Genomic DNA, 16,424 nt, shown 5'->3' on the forward strand with positions numbered 1-16,424 from the left:
TGAAAATGGTAACATGCATATACAACACAAGGATAAAAACAGTGGAAAAAACATGTGTACAAATGTAAATCTTCCTTGTGTCCTTTTTCATATGTAAGAAAATACTACTAGTTTGGATGTGATGAAAAATATACACAAAAGGAAAGAATTCCACTCCACCCCAGAGCAAAGTACAGATTGTTTTACAACTAAACTTAATCTAACCACATTTGTTTTAAACAGCAGAAAATGGATTGCACCCACTATATAAGATCTTTGCTTTTTAGAGAAAACAAACATTTGGTCAAAATGGGTGTACTAACGCAATTCCGGATTTAATAAAAAAAATCATTACTCACCATGGCGTATAGGATGCTGCTATGAAGAAATAAATAACCATTCTATCGCACATGTGGAAACAATGCTCCATGGTCCTAAAAACAAAAGCAAAACTAATAATGAAAGAGAAATCGGCTTTTGCATTCTTATTACATTTATACTTCTTTAAACAGCGAAACAAGATAATATAGCCACTTCTCATTACGCAATATAAACATAAATGTGTTACTCTTATGCATAGTCACTTTTACGCTGACTGGCTATAGAAGAGCAAAGTGATCATCTGGCAACTGCAGCATATGGCATTTATATAAAAGTTATAAAGATCTTAATTTGCCAGTGGGCAGATCTGATTCACTTCAATTAACTGTATGCAGGAGTAAAATAGAAGCCATAAGGAGGGGTGGGTGAATCTGACAGATATATGATATAAGGGACCGCAAAGAATGGAGGAGAAATCAGTGAGCAAAGGGTAGGATGCACAGCTCTGAGAAAGTAGAAAAGCGGAATAGGCAAAGGAGGGGAGAATATAATTGGGATAAGGGTTTGGCACAACATACATGACTCAAGAAATAGACTAATGCACCGAATTTGTAGATAGAAATGTAACATGCCTCACAGCAAACAAGGGGACTAAGGTGCTTTGCAAAGCATGGGGTTGAACTAACATTAAAAAAGCTGCCACCAAGACACAAGCACAATATCCAACAAGACCTTGGGTGCAAAGTCTTAACATTACTATTTTAGATCCCACAAGCACAGACCCGCTTTGTAAAAACTGTTAAAGGAAAAGCCCAACCATGAAAAAATTGACCCTAATCGAAATTATTCAACATCTCACTTCAATGTCTAATTACTTGTAGGTAAAAAAATTCACACGCAACAAACAAAATTGAGTAATAGTCCTAGTAAAACTCAGAAACACCTTTTCTTTCGCCTGCAGAAACAGACAGAAGAGCTGGTTTGTGTACACGCATTTGGTCAAAACTGCAATTTGAAATAAAAAGACTGCACAACCAACTAGGCTTTAGTAAGAAAAAGTTTATACAATTGCTCATATCAGTATGTACAAAGGTCAACAAATTGATAAACAAGACCCTTATGTTTGGTCTGCAGTGGCAAGGACAAGGGTCACCCAGTTTGATTGAGAAAAGTGCAACGTTTCTTGAAAATAAACAGCTTCAACCCTTTGAAGAGCAACCAAGGGCAGATGAACAGAAAAGTCACTTTGGGCATTTAGATGTAACAATGTATGATCATCATATTTGGCATCAAGAAGCAAGTTTCTCAAAACATGCCTTTTTCTGCGCCTAGATTTGAAACTAGAGCATATCATTCAAATATTGACCATCACCCCGAAGACAGAGGCCAGAAATAAACTTGGCCATTATGGTCGAAGTTGGCGCCCTTACATTAGATTTCATCGATAGTGGGAGAATCAAAAAGTTTCCAAAAGAAAGCAGGCAAAAGTTTTGACACCTTCGTAGAACTAAGAACATGATATATTCCTGGAGCTCAGGGGTCTAGATGATACAGACTACTGTCCAATTGGCACATTAAAACCCATTTCTACTGGTGACTTACTAATATGTATGGTGTTTGAATGTGCTATCCCAGATGGATGTTAAGTGTAAGAGGACTCATAGTAATTTTTGCATTTTGCACTTCTGAACGTTATTCATGTTTCACAAAAATGTTAGTGTTTGTATTGCATTACTTCTCTACTGTTCACTAACATGCTCATTGTTAAGTTACATTTTTTTTTACAAGTAATTAGACATGGAATGGAAAGGTTGAATAAAATCAGGAACCATTTACTCATGGTCGTCATTTTATTTTGCCCCATGCTCCAGACTTGGAAGTAAACGTGGGGCTCCCTATGTTTTATTGTGAGGAATACCCTCCATCTATGGGTACAGGAAGAGGGGAAGACAACACTATGGTTCCTACATGTATGATAACCTGAACAGAAACATATTTTACAGTTTCAGAGTGACACACATCTTATTAAAAACACTGCAATATGCCAAATCCTGTTCTTCGTCTCTTCTCAAAGCAGTTAAACATCAACGCTAGCTGATTAGGAATAATTGGAAGCTGAATCTGGACCATTATTCACATACAACCAAACCTAAATAAACACACTTAGTACACCACCCGAGTAAAGTATTCACCACACTGGATGCTTCAGGCACCTCAGAGAGCATGTGCACGCATTTTAAACTCCTGTAAAAAAGTAGTTGGCAGGCTTTTTGTTAAGAGAATCCCATCCTAAAGCTCCACCCCAGTATCACGGTTGAGCAGAGCTCGGACATGCAGCAACCTGGACAAGATAAAAAGGGAAAGTAATAAAAGGAGAAAGAAGTATGAAATCCTCAAGCTATTCAAAGAACGTCCAGGCGGGACATTAAGAAATGAACACGTGTAGGGAATGATTGAGGAAATAGTTTGGGAAAGGGTAGACTGGTTGCCGCTTTTGGACATCATTTCTACCTCTTGTAAAAATAAATGACCTTAGCTTCTATTCTTCAACGATGACATGCCTAGCGTTGATAGCAAGTGGTACTGAATGTAACAGCAAATAAGACGCATTTCAGTACAGATTAATTTGTAAATAAACTTATTCCAAATAAATTCCGTTTATTGGTGGCTTTCCACCTTTGCATATTGGTCCATAACATGTCTGGCTTGATCCGTGCTAACCAATCACAATGCACCATAAATAAAACAGACAACGTCCTTGCAAACAAATGAATAAAAAGGGAGTTCTGAAGTACTTAAAGTACAAAACCAAGTTCCCAACTATTTTTTTATTTTTCCATCTTTATTTATAGAAGGAAAGAAAATATCAATGTTTGCATTTCTGAGTCAGTGGGCGATCCCGATATCTCCAAGCATGTTATCAGCTAAGTTCTCAAAATGTCAACTAGGTTGCAGCTTTTTTAATTCCAGAGACTGAAAAGAAACCGATACTAAACTGCTTCCTTTATCATTTTGCAAAAGATTACTTCAACAGAAAATCGAATATGGTTATTGTTTTATGCTTAAAGTGATTTCTCTTGTTTGCACATAGAACATAATGTTCATAAACCTGCTGGCATTTGTAAATGGTTAGACTGTGCAACACATTTCAGAATAGAATGGATACCCTGACTGGAATGTGGTGAAGTGTTTCAACATTTGCTGTTACAGATCAGGATCTGAAGTAGGTGCTGGGAGAAGACAGTCTCAGCCAGGGGTCTCTTAAACAAGAGGTCACTTAACTGTACATAATATCTTGGTAGATCTTCATCTTGTTCCCGTGATTCCTTATAACACGTATGTATCGAACGCAATCCTAAAGCAATGCCTTACCTTAAATGACTCTTTTTCCATGAGACTATGTGGAATACTGTAGAAACAATGAAAAGAGCGCAAAGGCCCATTCCGTAAACCCATGCCGTTATCTTTTCCCAGCGATCATCTGACATTCTGTGTAATAGTGCACTACCCACAATGGCAGGAACAATGAGGAACTGAAAAAAAAATATATATATATATTTTGAAATAATTACAATAATATACAAAATGGATTCATGAATATTTTAAAATCAAGTTTTCAGACAACTAATCAATCATGCAATCACGTTTAAGCACTCCTATTTTATGACTTTGTATTTTTAAAGCAGAGGGTGGAATGTTGGTAAGCAGCATTAAAATGCTGGATGCACCAGATTAATCCCTTCGATGTGAAGGAAAGCACACTTTAAAAAGGGGACTAACAAGATGGTACATTCCTACTATCATGAAAACATTACACTGCTATAAAATAAGACCTGAAGAAACCATTCCACTGCAACATATTTCCAGACACCTTCCCAATAACGTGCTGTAGTTCTGAAAATATGCCAGTCATAGAGTTCAGTGTAGTCACCCACATGCAGAAAATAAATGTATTCAAATGCCACTATTGTTCCTGAACTCCAGGTTCACCACTACTCTCCCAAGCTAGTATCTTCAATCCCAGCAGTGGACCAAGGAAACAGGCACAACTCACATATATAGTAATACACCCTCCAAAAGATGGATGGTCAAAATAGGAAAAGCGCAATGAACTTCTGCCGCAGCTAAGCAATCTCTGCATCTCCGTTTACAAAATATAAACTCTCCTGGCAGAAAGCAGCAACCAAATCTTCCAAGGCGTTTCTTTCTTATACCCGAGGTTACCCTTGTAGTTATCCAACCAAGACTACCGCTCTGGGATGCACATACAGCAGCTTCACCCATCCTAGGAAGTCTGGTCCAAAGCCCATATGCAACATGATTTCCCAGATGAAGCAACAATAGGTTTTCTCAAAGTCTATGGCCCCAACGACAGTGGCCCAGAGATGTTGACAGCCACGTCTAGGGCCGCGTGATGCCGCTGGATGTTCATGTGGGTCGCCCTTTTAAGCAGAAAACCATTGTGGTCCGGACGGATTAGTGCTGGCAAAACTGCTAGCAATTGAGTCGCCAGGATTTCTGCCAAGATTTTGGATTCCATGTTAATGAGTGATATGGGCCTATATGAGGCACAGTCCTCCAGTGGCTTACCTTTTTTTTGGGGATAACTATAACCATCGCCCAGCACAGACTCGGATGCAATGTCCCAACCCTCAGGCTGTCCTGAAACATGGCCAGCATGGGACCCGTCATGTCCCTGCTGAGAGGTTTCCACACCTCTACCGCCTTGTCTCCCACTTCGTACACCTTGGCTCGAGAAGCCAAGTGTGCTCGTTTTGCTGTCTCAATTGCAAGAGTACAGTAAGAATCCCTTGCTTGCAGCAACATGCACTGTGCTTCCACCAGAGCAGTCCTCTTGGAACAAGCGTTCTTGGGAGAAAAACTGACAGTTCAGCTTCAACCCACTTTGCACGCCTCTCATTCCCCTTAGCCACCGAAAGGGATACTGAACCCCACTCTACTCCAAAAATCAGAATGACTGCGTTATAACCGTCACAGAGTATTCCAGGGCCATCTATAGCTGGGGTATTTATTTCAAAGTGCGCACTGTTTTGTCCCAGTGTTTCTGAACCGTATACGGATCCCCCAGATCAGCATTTAGGAGTCAGGACGAACGGTCCCTTTAAGCATCTGATCCCATCTATGCATACCCCTAGCCAAGAACTGTGCATGTGCGGGGGGACTGCCCGAATTACGAACCTCACTCTTGACCTCGAACAGCACCCCCCCTTTCGCACTTACACCATCACCCCAACCTGTGCCCCCCCCTAAAGAACATGCATTCTGTGCTCGACAGGTATATTTCTTGTAGAAAGGCAAATGTTGGTTTATGTCTACAAATGTGGGTCGTCGCTTAACAACGTAAGGTCCCAAGTGTCGGATGCCCTACGGAAAACCTTCCCAGATACTCCAGACTTACATTTAGTAATGCAGTGTACTATGGGAGAGGAGGAAGAGGCGGCGCAGTTCATTCTTCGTGTGCAGGACCTGTGGAGATCAGAAACTGGAACGGCTTGGGACCAATCCACCGCCCCGTTTTATTTTATTATCCAAAAAGGGCTTCCAAAGGAGGAACAGAAGGCCTTGGATAAAATAGCTGGGATAGAACCCAAAGACTGGCCTGAGATTCAGAGCATCATAGTACATCATTGTAGGAGGATCAAAGAGAGAAAAAGAATTAGCACAGAGAATGTTGGCAGACGAAGCAAAGCCTGTTCAGAATAATTAGGTGAAGGTTGCTCCGATTAATGCAACCCTACCCGTGGAAAGACAGGAAGGAGGGGAGGAGGGGTCAGGAAGTGCACCAGCAAGGATGGCAGCAACCTGGTCTGCAAACGAACAGGAGCAATGGGTGGGAGAGGAGCAGTACGAAGGCCCCCCAATGGCAGGGCAGACCCGCAAGAGGACGAGGTGGGTATCAGGGACAAAGAGGAGGATTTGGAGGACAGGGAAACGGAGGGTTTGGAGGGCAGGACATGCGGGGAGGGAGCCAAGAGTCTTGCTGGAACTGCGGAAGGTGGGGACATTTTTCCAGAGAATGTAGAATGAGACCTATGGGATACTATTAAGGACCCACTCCCATGAGAAACAAACAGCAATTTGGCCACCCAAATCCAGGTAACCACTACGGGTTTCCCATGGGTGTGTCACAACCCTTACCCCAGACCCCCACTGGCAAGTCCACTTGCCAGGTAGAATCAGGGCTCGGGGTTCCATTAAGGCCTTAAAGGCCTGTCACCCACTCCCAAGGCCCTCTTGGAGCCAGTCCTGGCCCCCCTGGAGCCAGTACTGGCGCCTCTGGCGCCAGGCTCATACTCTTTGAAGAACGTGTGCAAAAGGGCACTACTTTTTTATTTGGGCCTGCAGCTAACAGGGAGGCACCCGCATAGCTTGATTCCTAGGAACCAAGCTAAGTGGTATAGTGTTTTGGGTGTGGTGGCCTGGGACTACTTTACCTGGACCACACCCAAGCAACAAAGCACGCTTTGCGTTACTTTGCAGACTGCAACGGGACGCTCACCATGTCCTGTGATAGCCACGAGCCTCGGAGAAGAGAACCTGCAGAGGAGACAAAAAGGGACATCGTTAGCAGCAACTTACCTGCAATCTCCATCCTGTCATCCGCTCCCAGCTCCAGTGAACGGCTTCCTCTGGACATCGCACATCTTCCGGATCGAAAACACCTGAAAGAGAAAAGGAGAAGACATTAGAAAAGGCTGACTCTGGCATTGCTACACTGCGAACAGCACAAGAAACTTACCTGGCTGGTCGCCTCCCGGCCGGGGTCACTCCAGAGTTCTACTCATGCTGGAAAAGCACTGTGACCTGTAAAAATGAACACAGGTTAGCAAAGGCAAGACAAAGCAGTGCCACACAGCGCTTACTTACCACATTACTGCGCTCATCACACGCCATCATTTATCGGCAAGGCCCAACTTGACCAGCTCGCCACGCTGAAGCACTGCACACATAGGGAGAAAGAAAGACATTAACCACAAGAAAGGCATGCAAGGATAACAGCGCTGCACAGAATCTGCAATAAGACCTACCTTAGAGACATTGAACGGGCATGCACCAGTGAAGTAACTTGGTCGCCCATGCCCACTGAAGACAACGCGCCCCTGCTAAGAAGGCAGGACGGAGAGCATGCCTAATTCCACAACAAGGTGAGGAGAGGGCCCAGAGGGCAGAAGCCAAAACGGGGTGGTGGGAGGATACTTACCTCAGTTGGCCAGTCTTCAACCAAGCCCTCCTGTGTGTTCAGGCTGAACATCCTCTGTAGACAACATCCAGGGAAACTGGGGAGAAGATTCCGGAAACCAACCCGGGCTGAGTGCTGTCCCCATGGATACCAGGTGAGCGTAACATAGTGGTAGCGGATGACAAGAGCAGTATTATAACGAATGCCCGCAAGGACCACAACAAATGCAACCCAGGCAGCAAACAACAGCAAGGTATGCAAACACAAGTAGCACGCCAGAACACAATGGGGAACACACACACTAAAATGTTTGCTACCACAGCTAATGGCACCGCCACCATTTTGCGGTGCAGCAGTAATTGGAGACAACATTTTCTCCGTCCCAGGAACAAAAACATAGCCCGATTAGGTCAGCCCACAGAAAGCACTTGCGTGTCCAGTCCTATCGACTGCCCTACGTGCAGAAGAGGAACCACTAGTGGGGGCAGAGATAGGCAACACCAATACCTTTATTATTTTAAATGAAAATTTGTAACCACAACCAAGAGTCCTCCGTGTCTCATTTCTGGCTCCTCACATGACCTTTCACCATCTTCAACGTGGGCCTCAAAGTCCGATTTGCCTTTGATCAGTCCTGGGTGTCCCACTGCTTTGACCCACTCCAGACAATACTCCACCAGACTCCTTCCCAATGCTCAAGGGTTGGCTCACCCAGGCAGCACTATCACCATAGAGAAACCATCCCTGACGCTACACACATCTATGTGACACCCTTCCGTACAAACAGCCAAAATCCAAGCCAGCAACCTCTCATTAACAGTCCATCGAACTGGCTGCTCCTGGTCCGTACAGGATACAGCCATAATATTGCAAGGTGCCACAGAAACGCTCCTGTCCCTCAGTGCTTCCCCGGCCTGATGGATTGCACACCCCCCCCCCCCCACCCACCCACAAAAGCTTGTAGCACCTTCGCTTGTGATGGATACAACCAGCAGCTGCAACACCGCTCCAAATCTGAAACTTGGCGCGGAGATGCACCATCTTGCCAGCTACAGGGGTGGCCGGCCCCTGTCCAGGCCCACCTCCCCCCCCAGCAGCTCCACTTCACTTTTATGATGTGTTGGGTGATCTCCACCCCAGCAGTCTCGGCCGGTCCCTTCAGATCAGCCTTGACCTTCCAGTACAGTGCCTGTCGTGCAGTGGCCCAGTACACCAAGCCCTCCCACCCAAACGCAGCTGCTCCACCAAAGGATGCAACCCATGTAAAATTCACTGCTGCCGTCTAGCTGTGCAATCAGGGTCATGTGACCCACTTTGTGCAGTCTCTCGGTGCCCTGTGCCGCTATCCCACCTTGTGTTTGGCCTCCTCCACAACACAAAGGGGTTGGAAGAGGGTTGAGGGGGGGAGGAAGCATCTAAAATCGGCCTCTTGTTGGCCTCCACAGGTCCACAAGGCGACATCCACCTGGGGCCCCGCACAGCTTGTGGCTCAAATGTTGTCAGTGACAGCCCTGAGCCGGACTCCCATCGCTCAAACACAGTCCTCCGTTGCAGGCTGTTTCTCGGCCAGGAATGACATACTGCATGTATAGGCACATCGCTCGTCGGGAGCTGTGTTCCGACAGTGACCACACACACCACCAAGGGTTGTCGCACACCAGATTGCCCCACCGCCGCCCAGCGAGTCAGCTAGTGCATGGTCCTTCTGCCATCTTACAGCCCCCACTGTCTCGGGAGTGGGCACGGGATGTGGCCCCAGTTCCACAAGAGTGCAATGCGCAGGCCAGTTCCCATCCAAGCACAGGATATATCAGGATGTCAGGGGGCCAATAGTCCCTCAGCCTAATTTAGCACAGAGTCGTGGCCATCTTGGGTGGGATTTCTAGCACCACCAATCGATTACTTTGTGAAGCATTATATTGAAGCATTATATTGAAGCATTATATTAAAATAGTCATTATCTAAATGCAAAATGTGAAGGAAACAGAGTGTAATTTCTAATTTATCATAGAGGACTAGGAAAAATAAAGACAGACCACCTTGGCTATCAAACAACCTTTGTGTGTGCAGCATATATGATTTCACAACATCAACAACCATACTCATGAAAGAGGAGTATGTATAGCGGAGACAGCCACTACAGTCATTGACCCTTTTGTTTAGGCTTTACCAAAATATCAACTTTTTAAATCAGTATCAGAAGAACGCCAGAAGCCATAGAGAGTGAGGGTTGTAAACAAATGAAAGTTTAAAAAAATAAACAATAAATACATTTTTTTTTTTTAAATGTTGGCACAGATTTAATCGTTTTATGCACCTTTTAAATCAATTTTGCATGCATTTTCTTTTAAAACTTATTTTGGCTAGAAAGATAGACTCAATCTTCAAAGAGAATGAAAATGTATAAACAGTGAAGAAATTGAAAAAAAGTTTGGTGAAATGTCAAATATTTCCAAATATAAAAATGTGGAAATGGGTAAAGAATGTATTTTATTTAGAAGCTCAAGGCTACAAAAACAATTTAGCTCGCCAAAGCATTCCTGACCTTACCACACCACTTCAATACCCGCCACCATCATACTCACATACTCATCAGATAGGACAGTGCAGAGGTACGAAAGGGACTGCAAACAGGAAGCTGGAGCCTAAGCTCAATTCTTGGGATAGAGTACTCTGCATTGCATTCTGAGATGCACCACTGGAACTATTGAGGCCCAAGACTCAGACGCAGTCATGCCGTTAAAGTAGGAATACCCTTAAAATGGCAGGTATGTATGTCTGCTAAAGGTCCAAGCAGCTCTCTGGCGGTATAAAAGCTGATCCACCTAGATTGCCAAAAAGATGCACACAATTTCTTAATTGCCCAGATTAAATTGTGACTAACCAATGTCAAAAGTCCATTTTGTGACGGACGGTATGTGCGAGTTCCCAGATGCCTCAGAGTTGAGGCAACCACTACCACCACTGTGTTAAAGACACATTGAGCAGATATTAGGCTACTTTCTTTGAAGAGTATGACCTTTGCAACACAAATATTCCGTGCAAGGCTACTTATAGGAATACATTACTCAAGGGAAAGTAATGAGGATTCTCCCGAGCTTCTTTGGTCCGGTACAGAGAAGGAATCATCCATTTCACATATCCACAATCAAGGTCATCCTCATGGCTAGCAGCAGCCATCATGAGGTATATCCCCATGCCGTCTGCTTACTTTCTTGCCAAATAAATGCATTTCTCCCATCAACAGGGCTTCTGATGAGTTTATTTGACGACACCAGCAGGGCCAGTGCCTTGCACTGAAGCAAATCAAAGGTGAAGGGAGGCACCAGGAAAAAGCATGTCTGAATGGAGCTGCCAGGAGAAAATCCAATAGCAACATCCACTTGCTGGGAGACCACACCCAATCAACCCGACTGTTGGTGAAGACTCCCTCAAAAAGGTAGGTTGAGAAGTGGGTGGCTTCAATCTCACGGGAGTAACAGTACCACAACTGGTTTCATAAACATGCAGCTATTATGTATATGCTTGAATCAATATGGATTACATAAGGCAGTTGCCATTAACCCCCAAACTCCAAATGCTTTAGATGCATGAAAACAGCCCCCCTATTGCTCTAAAAAGATTGCATATACAAATTTACCTTCAGAATGACATGCCCCATTACATGCAGCACTCTTACATCAATGCAGACACTAAGATCACTTCCACATCTTTCTCGATATCCTTCATGTATACACATGATTCAGATTTTAGCCCCATCTAAACCGACAATTTGCTATTCAATGTATGAATATGCAGGGAACTACTTGACTAATAATAAACAAGTATGTTTACAGAGGATTGAAATATTTTACTCTGATAACAGAGCACTCCAAAAAAATACATAAAAAGAAAGAATTTAATTAGTGTTAATATGAAAGAACTCAAAGGTATACTTACGGCATGTGTATAGCAATTAGCAGCATGTTCATAGCATGTGGGTTTATAGCGACAGTTTGCTGGAGCTGGATGGTTCATAAACCTGATTTAAAAAAATAAATAAAAACAAAGATCAGCAAGCGCTTTCCTATTGGATTCAGAATTGCTTTATAAGGCTATAATCAACCCACTCACTGTCAATGGAAACTCTTGTCTCCCTCTCCTCATCTACCCTCACTACTGACACTTTCCCTTCTGGCCACTCTATCCTCCACTTTAATATTGTTGTACATTCCCCGATCCCTCTTTCTGCTAGGTGAGAAAACACCAATCCAAACTAGACTCTTTGGCCCCTTATCCAGGGGGGTAAAAGTTATTCTTCCTCTCCTGTCTTGCTCCATTCAGCAAGTCTTTCCTGACTTTCTGGCACGCCACGCACCCACTGAGCATCACAATCTCTCTCGCACTATACCCCTTCTATCACCTACCTACACAGCGCCCTCAGACCAGGATTTCCCCTCAGCTCAGTCTCCTCAAAACTGCTTTATGGAAAATTGGGCAAGAATCAGATCCTTTCTCCCCAGATATAAGAATGTCCTCTTCTCCTTTACCATGGCTTTGGCCAAAGTCAAATCTTCAATCTGGATTCGACAGCAGTTCTTCTACAGGGTTGGCCTGAGCACTCATATTTCTGAGCCTCTCAGATCTAGGAATGCATTAAATAATGCTCTTGCCTTGCTAAATTAGTTTATCTCTTGGAACACTGCCGCCTCCGATGCAACTCCCTTCCCTGTTAGTGCCCCGAAGTGGCACCACTCCGCAGAGGACCTTTGATTCACTCATTTCAGCATGTGTTTTACTCACCTTGGTCATGGTTTTTGTGTCACCCTCCTGGGCAAAGCGGCTGAGGTGTAGCCCATCTCAGGGTTTTGTTTTCCTCAACACCCTTGCTTGCGCTCTATGCAGAACCCTCAGCAGGCTCCTTTACTTCCTCTTCTCCGATGGATCTAGTCTTGGCCAGTGTCTGAGCTGTATACACCAGCAGGCTCCAAAATTACTCTTCTAGTGGCAACCTTCTGTAGGCTTTAAAATATTTTGCTTTCCAAGTTACGATTTCTATCCACTCCCTGTTATCTTTTTCATGCTGTGGTTTTCACTTAAGCACTCCTTTTCCTGTCACAGTTAGGATGTCGTCACAGGCTGTGACAAAGTCTGCTTGTTATGGTCTTTAATATAGCGTTGTTGATATAGTTTGATTATTCAGTTTGCCGCTGGTTGGTTAAGTCACATTTCCTCTCCGAAACACAGTATTCGATTTATTGTGCTCTGTACTCTTTTACACCCCAGTCCACTTATTGCAATACTAGAAGGAGGTTGTCCCATTAAGGATAGGAACAGTGCACTCTGCACAGAGTTTAGAAACCAGAGAGGGCGAACACCCAGATATGCCAGAGCATTGGACCATCCCAGGAGGCTCTTCTCATTTCCTGAATGCCAGTCCACTACTCTGCACTGAGAGGTTCACAGCACTCTCCAGTAACACAAAAGTTTGCATTCATTCTTTTCCTGCAGGTCTGCCTCCTTGGCCCACTCATTTCAACTCTTGTAGCAAGTAGTTTTCTTCAGCAGACTCTGCCACCTGTGCAATGGCACAGACCAATGTGGTCACTAGAGGCCTTGTGCAGCATCGGATCCCACAATTCACTTTTGTTTTAGGGGAGTCGAACTGGGAAATCCTTCCACAGGTTGGTTCCATAACATTTTCAGGACTTGGTCGGATGCAAGTCAGCTTTTATGTTAACAAAGGCTCCCCACAAGTTGCTCCTTTCCCTGTGGTCCACCACAGTCAAGGGTGGCCCCTCAAACCCTTGCATGCAAGCATTCTTCATAGCTAGTTCTTATCTGTGGCAACAGTGAGGTGTCATGCACACCAGATACCAGTTCCATCGGGTGGGGGGGGGGGGCAGGGATCATGAAAGGCATGGCTGTCTGGGTCTTCAAGACAAGTGACAAAGAAATCTCAGAAGGCTAAGAAAACCTCCAACCTCCAATTCCAGTGCGTGGTTTTTCCTCCAGAGCACTCACATTAGCCAAGGATAGTTGCTGTTTCAATGCCAACCTTTGCAGGGTAACGTACTGCAGATGACTGGTAACCTGTGCACCATGCTCTGCTGAATGACCTCTCAAGGCTGTGCTAAAGGCCCACCGAAATCATTTGCTATTGCCACTCAAACATCAGGCAATCAGATCCCGCAGATATGCTTTTCATCACTCTCTTCCAACAGCCCATACCCACAATCTCCACCCATTAACCCAATTAGCACTTCCATCATCCAACAGTACACAAATGTTCGCCAAAGTCTTCCACAATCAACACACAGCAGACATCGCCAACCTCATCACCACAAATGACTTGGACACCATCTTTATTTTCGAGACCTGGTTGACTTCCACCTCCACCCACATCCTTATGTCCACATCCTCAATGGCTACAGCATTCTAGGAAGAGGTCTCGCCATCATTCACAAGGCATCATGGCCATGCACCGAACTTGACGTCGACACAATTGGCTATTTTGAAAAGCTCCAATAACACTTCCAGCTCACCATAGCGGACAGTCACCATGCACCTCATTTACAGACTACCTAAGCCCAACACATCAGAGCCATCGCGACTTGGTCAACACCATGTCTCCCACGCACGGCAACGTCAGCTTCCTCAGCGACTTCAACATCCCTAACCTCATCCAAAACACAAGAAATGTAATAGCACCGACCTCATCACCACCCTGCCATCCTCGGTTACAGCTTTCCAATCCTGCTCAACAGGTCAAAACCACCTGGCACTTTCCTTTGATATTCGTCACATCACCCTAGTCAGGCACACCCATCGGAAACCCAACACACAAGCCTTCAGATCATTCAAGAACTTCCCAATGGAAGCTCCGATATCTCGCCATTCTCCACTTTACATGGGCCAATCTAACTCAGACAAACCAGAATTGAGACTTGGTTCTCAAAGAATAACACGACCCTCACAACCACCATTAGCTGCCATGACTCGGTGAAAGAATGCATCATCACTCCTAAATCTTCTGCACCAAGATACGCTCAAGAAAACCTCAACAAAAGAACCATCAAACAAGAAAAGATCAGGTGACAATCCTTCAACACATCTAACCTTTCCCTGCTCAAGGAACTCTGATACATGCAGATGACCGATAAGGAAAATGGAACCACCAGAATACCATAGCCAAGGCCAACAGCAAAAGGAAAGCCCTCATTGCATCAAACCTCAGCCCCAACCACCCATACTGCACCACATAGAAAAATCCACAGCCGTTAATGAGATCAGCATGATCTGCCAGCAAATAGACACCAACACAACTGACAGTACACCATACATCTCATGTCGCAAAACCACCTCTAGCAGGACAATGTTCAGGAATCACCATGGAAGATCCGACTACCACCCTTGCATTCCTCAAGACGACATAGTACACAACGACATTCTCTGTAGTAAGACCCAATTGATTGAAGTATTTCTCCCTGACCTGGCAATCATCAACAGCTCCCTCACTCAAGACCCCTTGCTCTCGAGCCTCAAAACCACACAAATCCTAATGCTTCTAAAAGAAACAAACACTGGACCGCTGACAAGCTTAGCAATTATCACCCCATCACCCGTCACCCCCTTCCTTGAGAAAGCAGTAGTCACGCAATTCCTCCAACACATCAACACCTGCAATCTACTTCAGTCCTATAAATCTCTGCTTCAGAAACAGTAGCAGCAAGTAAACAGCTATCAATGTGATGGACTATTGCTTTAACATACTTGACGGTGGCCATCATTGCCTCTTGATTCTTCGACCTCTCAACAGAGTTCTACACAGAAGACTACCATTTTACATCACCACGTGAAGGTGGGGGTTGGGGGGGAGGGAATCATGGAGGCAGTCCTCAGCTGGTTTCAATTCTACCGTGCCAACTACCAGAAATTCATCCAAATGGATTACTCTAGATCGCCAACTTTAACCTTGCTGGGAGCCTGTAAGGATCCATCCCATCTTCTCCACCTTGAACGTCAACCTTTACGTGGAAGCGCTTGGAACCCTCTAGCTCCACAAAACATCCACTAATGTGCAGCTCACCCACAAGATATTCTCCATCAAAGACATCTACAGGCTCAAGGCCTACCTCACATTAATCAAGTCCTGGATATCCAATGTTTAATTGAAGCTCAATGCCACCAAGACCAAATTACTACTGCTGAACACCACAAAACGCCCCGACTTCCAGACCTGGAGTTCCACTACAAACTTCGAGGCCTTCAAACTCCAGCTGACAGCCTGTGCCAAGTCCCTTGGATATTACATTGACAGGCACCTCTACTTCAAGCAGCACATCCGAATGATAGAGCAACTGGTTTGGTACCAATTTTATTTCCAGCAGAAAAATCAAGCCCTTCATCCCAGCAAACAACTTCAGATTTGCAGTTTAAGGATGGTGGCAATGCCCTTATGGATGCCATCCTGGTACCCCCGATATGTGTCCTACATGCTGCAGCACGGCTCAAAGGACTTTGCAAATTTGCTCATTTGACCACACTCCCACCTCCAACCCTCTCTGAACTGCACTGGTCTTGCGCAAGCACATACCACCTTCAAATTCGGCTAGAGACAGGGCATAGTTTTTTTAAATATTGCCACTTTCTACCACTATAAATGCAGACATCTCTGGCACACTCAACACACACACACACACACACACACACACACACACACACACACACTCCCACGGCACTCTGTTATTGGATGTTCACACTAAAACAACTCTCCCCATCGCAAACCCTGCACACACAAGCCACCATTGCCAGGGCCCTCCCCGTCACACTTGCCTCCAGAGTATTTTGCCATAATCTGCCTCTGAGGTGGACTCGGGTTGGTTACCCAAAATTCACAAATAAGCATCTTTATGTTGCACAGCAGTTGCTAAAATGTTGGATG

At 44.8% G+C, this 16,424-nt stretch overlaps 1 protein-coding gene across 2 annotated transcripts in view; it reads right to left on the reverse strand.

Moving 5' to 3' along the window:
* Positions 1-16,424, reverse strand: part of MMD (monocyte to macrophage differentiation associated) — a 129,058-nt gene that overhangs the window by 28,633 nt on the left and 84,001 nt on the right. For both annotated transcript variants that reach the window (XM_069654931.1, XM_069654932.1), the window contains 3 exons: positions 11,441-11,522; positions 3,673-3,833; positions 339-413 (listed from right to left, as the gene is read on the reverse strand). In XM_069654931.1, the coding sequence (XP_069511032.1) occupies positions 339-413; positions 3,673-3,833; positions 11,441-11,522 (318 nt within the window). The remainder of the gene's footprint in view (positions 1-338; positions 414-3,672; positions 3,834-11,440; positions 11,523-16,424) is intronic.

This window comes from Ambystoma mexicanum, chromosome 3q (genome assembly GCF_040938575.1).
Source record: "Ambystoma mexicanum isolate Mex_15411 chromosome 3q, UKY_AmexF1_1, whole genome shotgun sequence".
Classification (NCBI taxonomy): Eukaryota; Metazoa; Chordata; class Amphibia; order Caudata; family Ambystomatidae; genus Ambystoma; species Ambystoma mexicanum.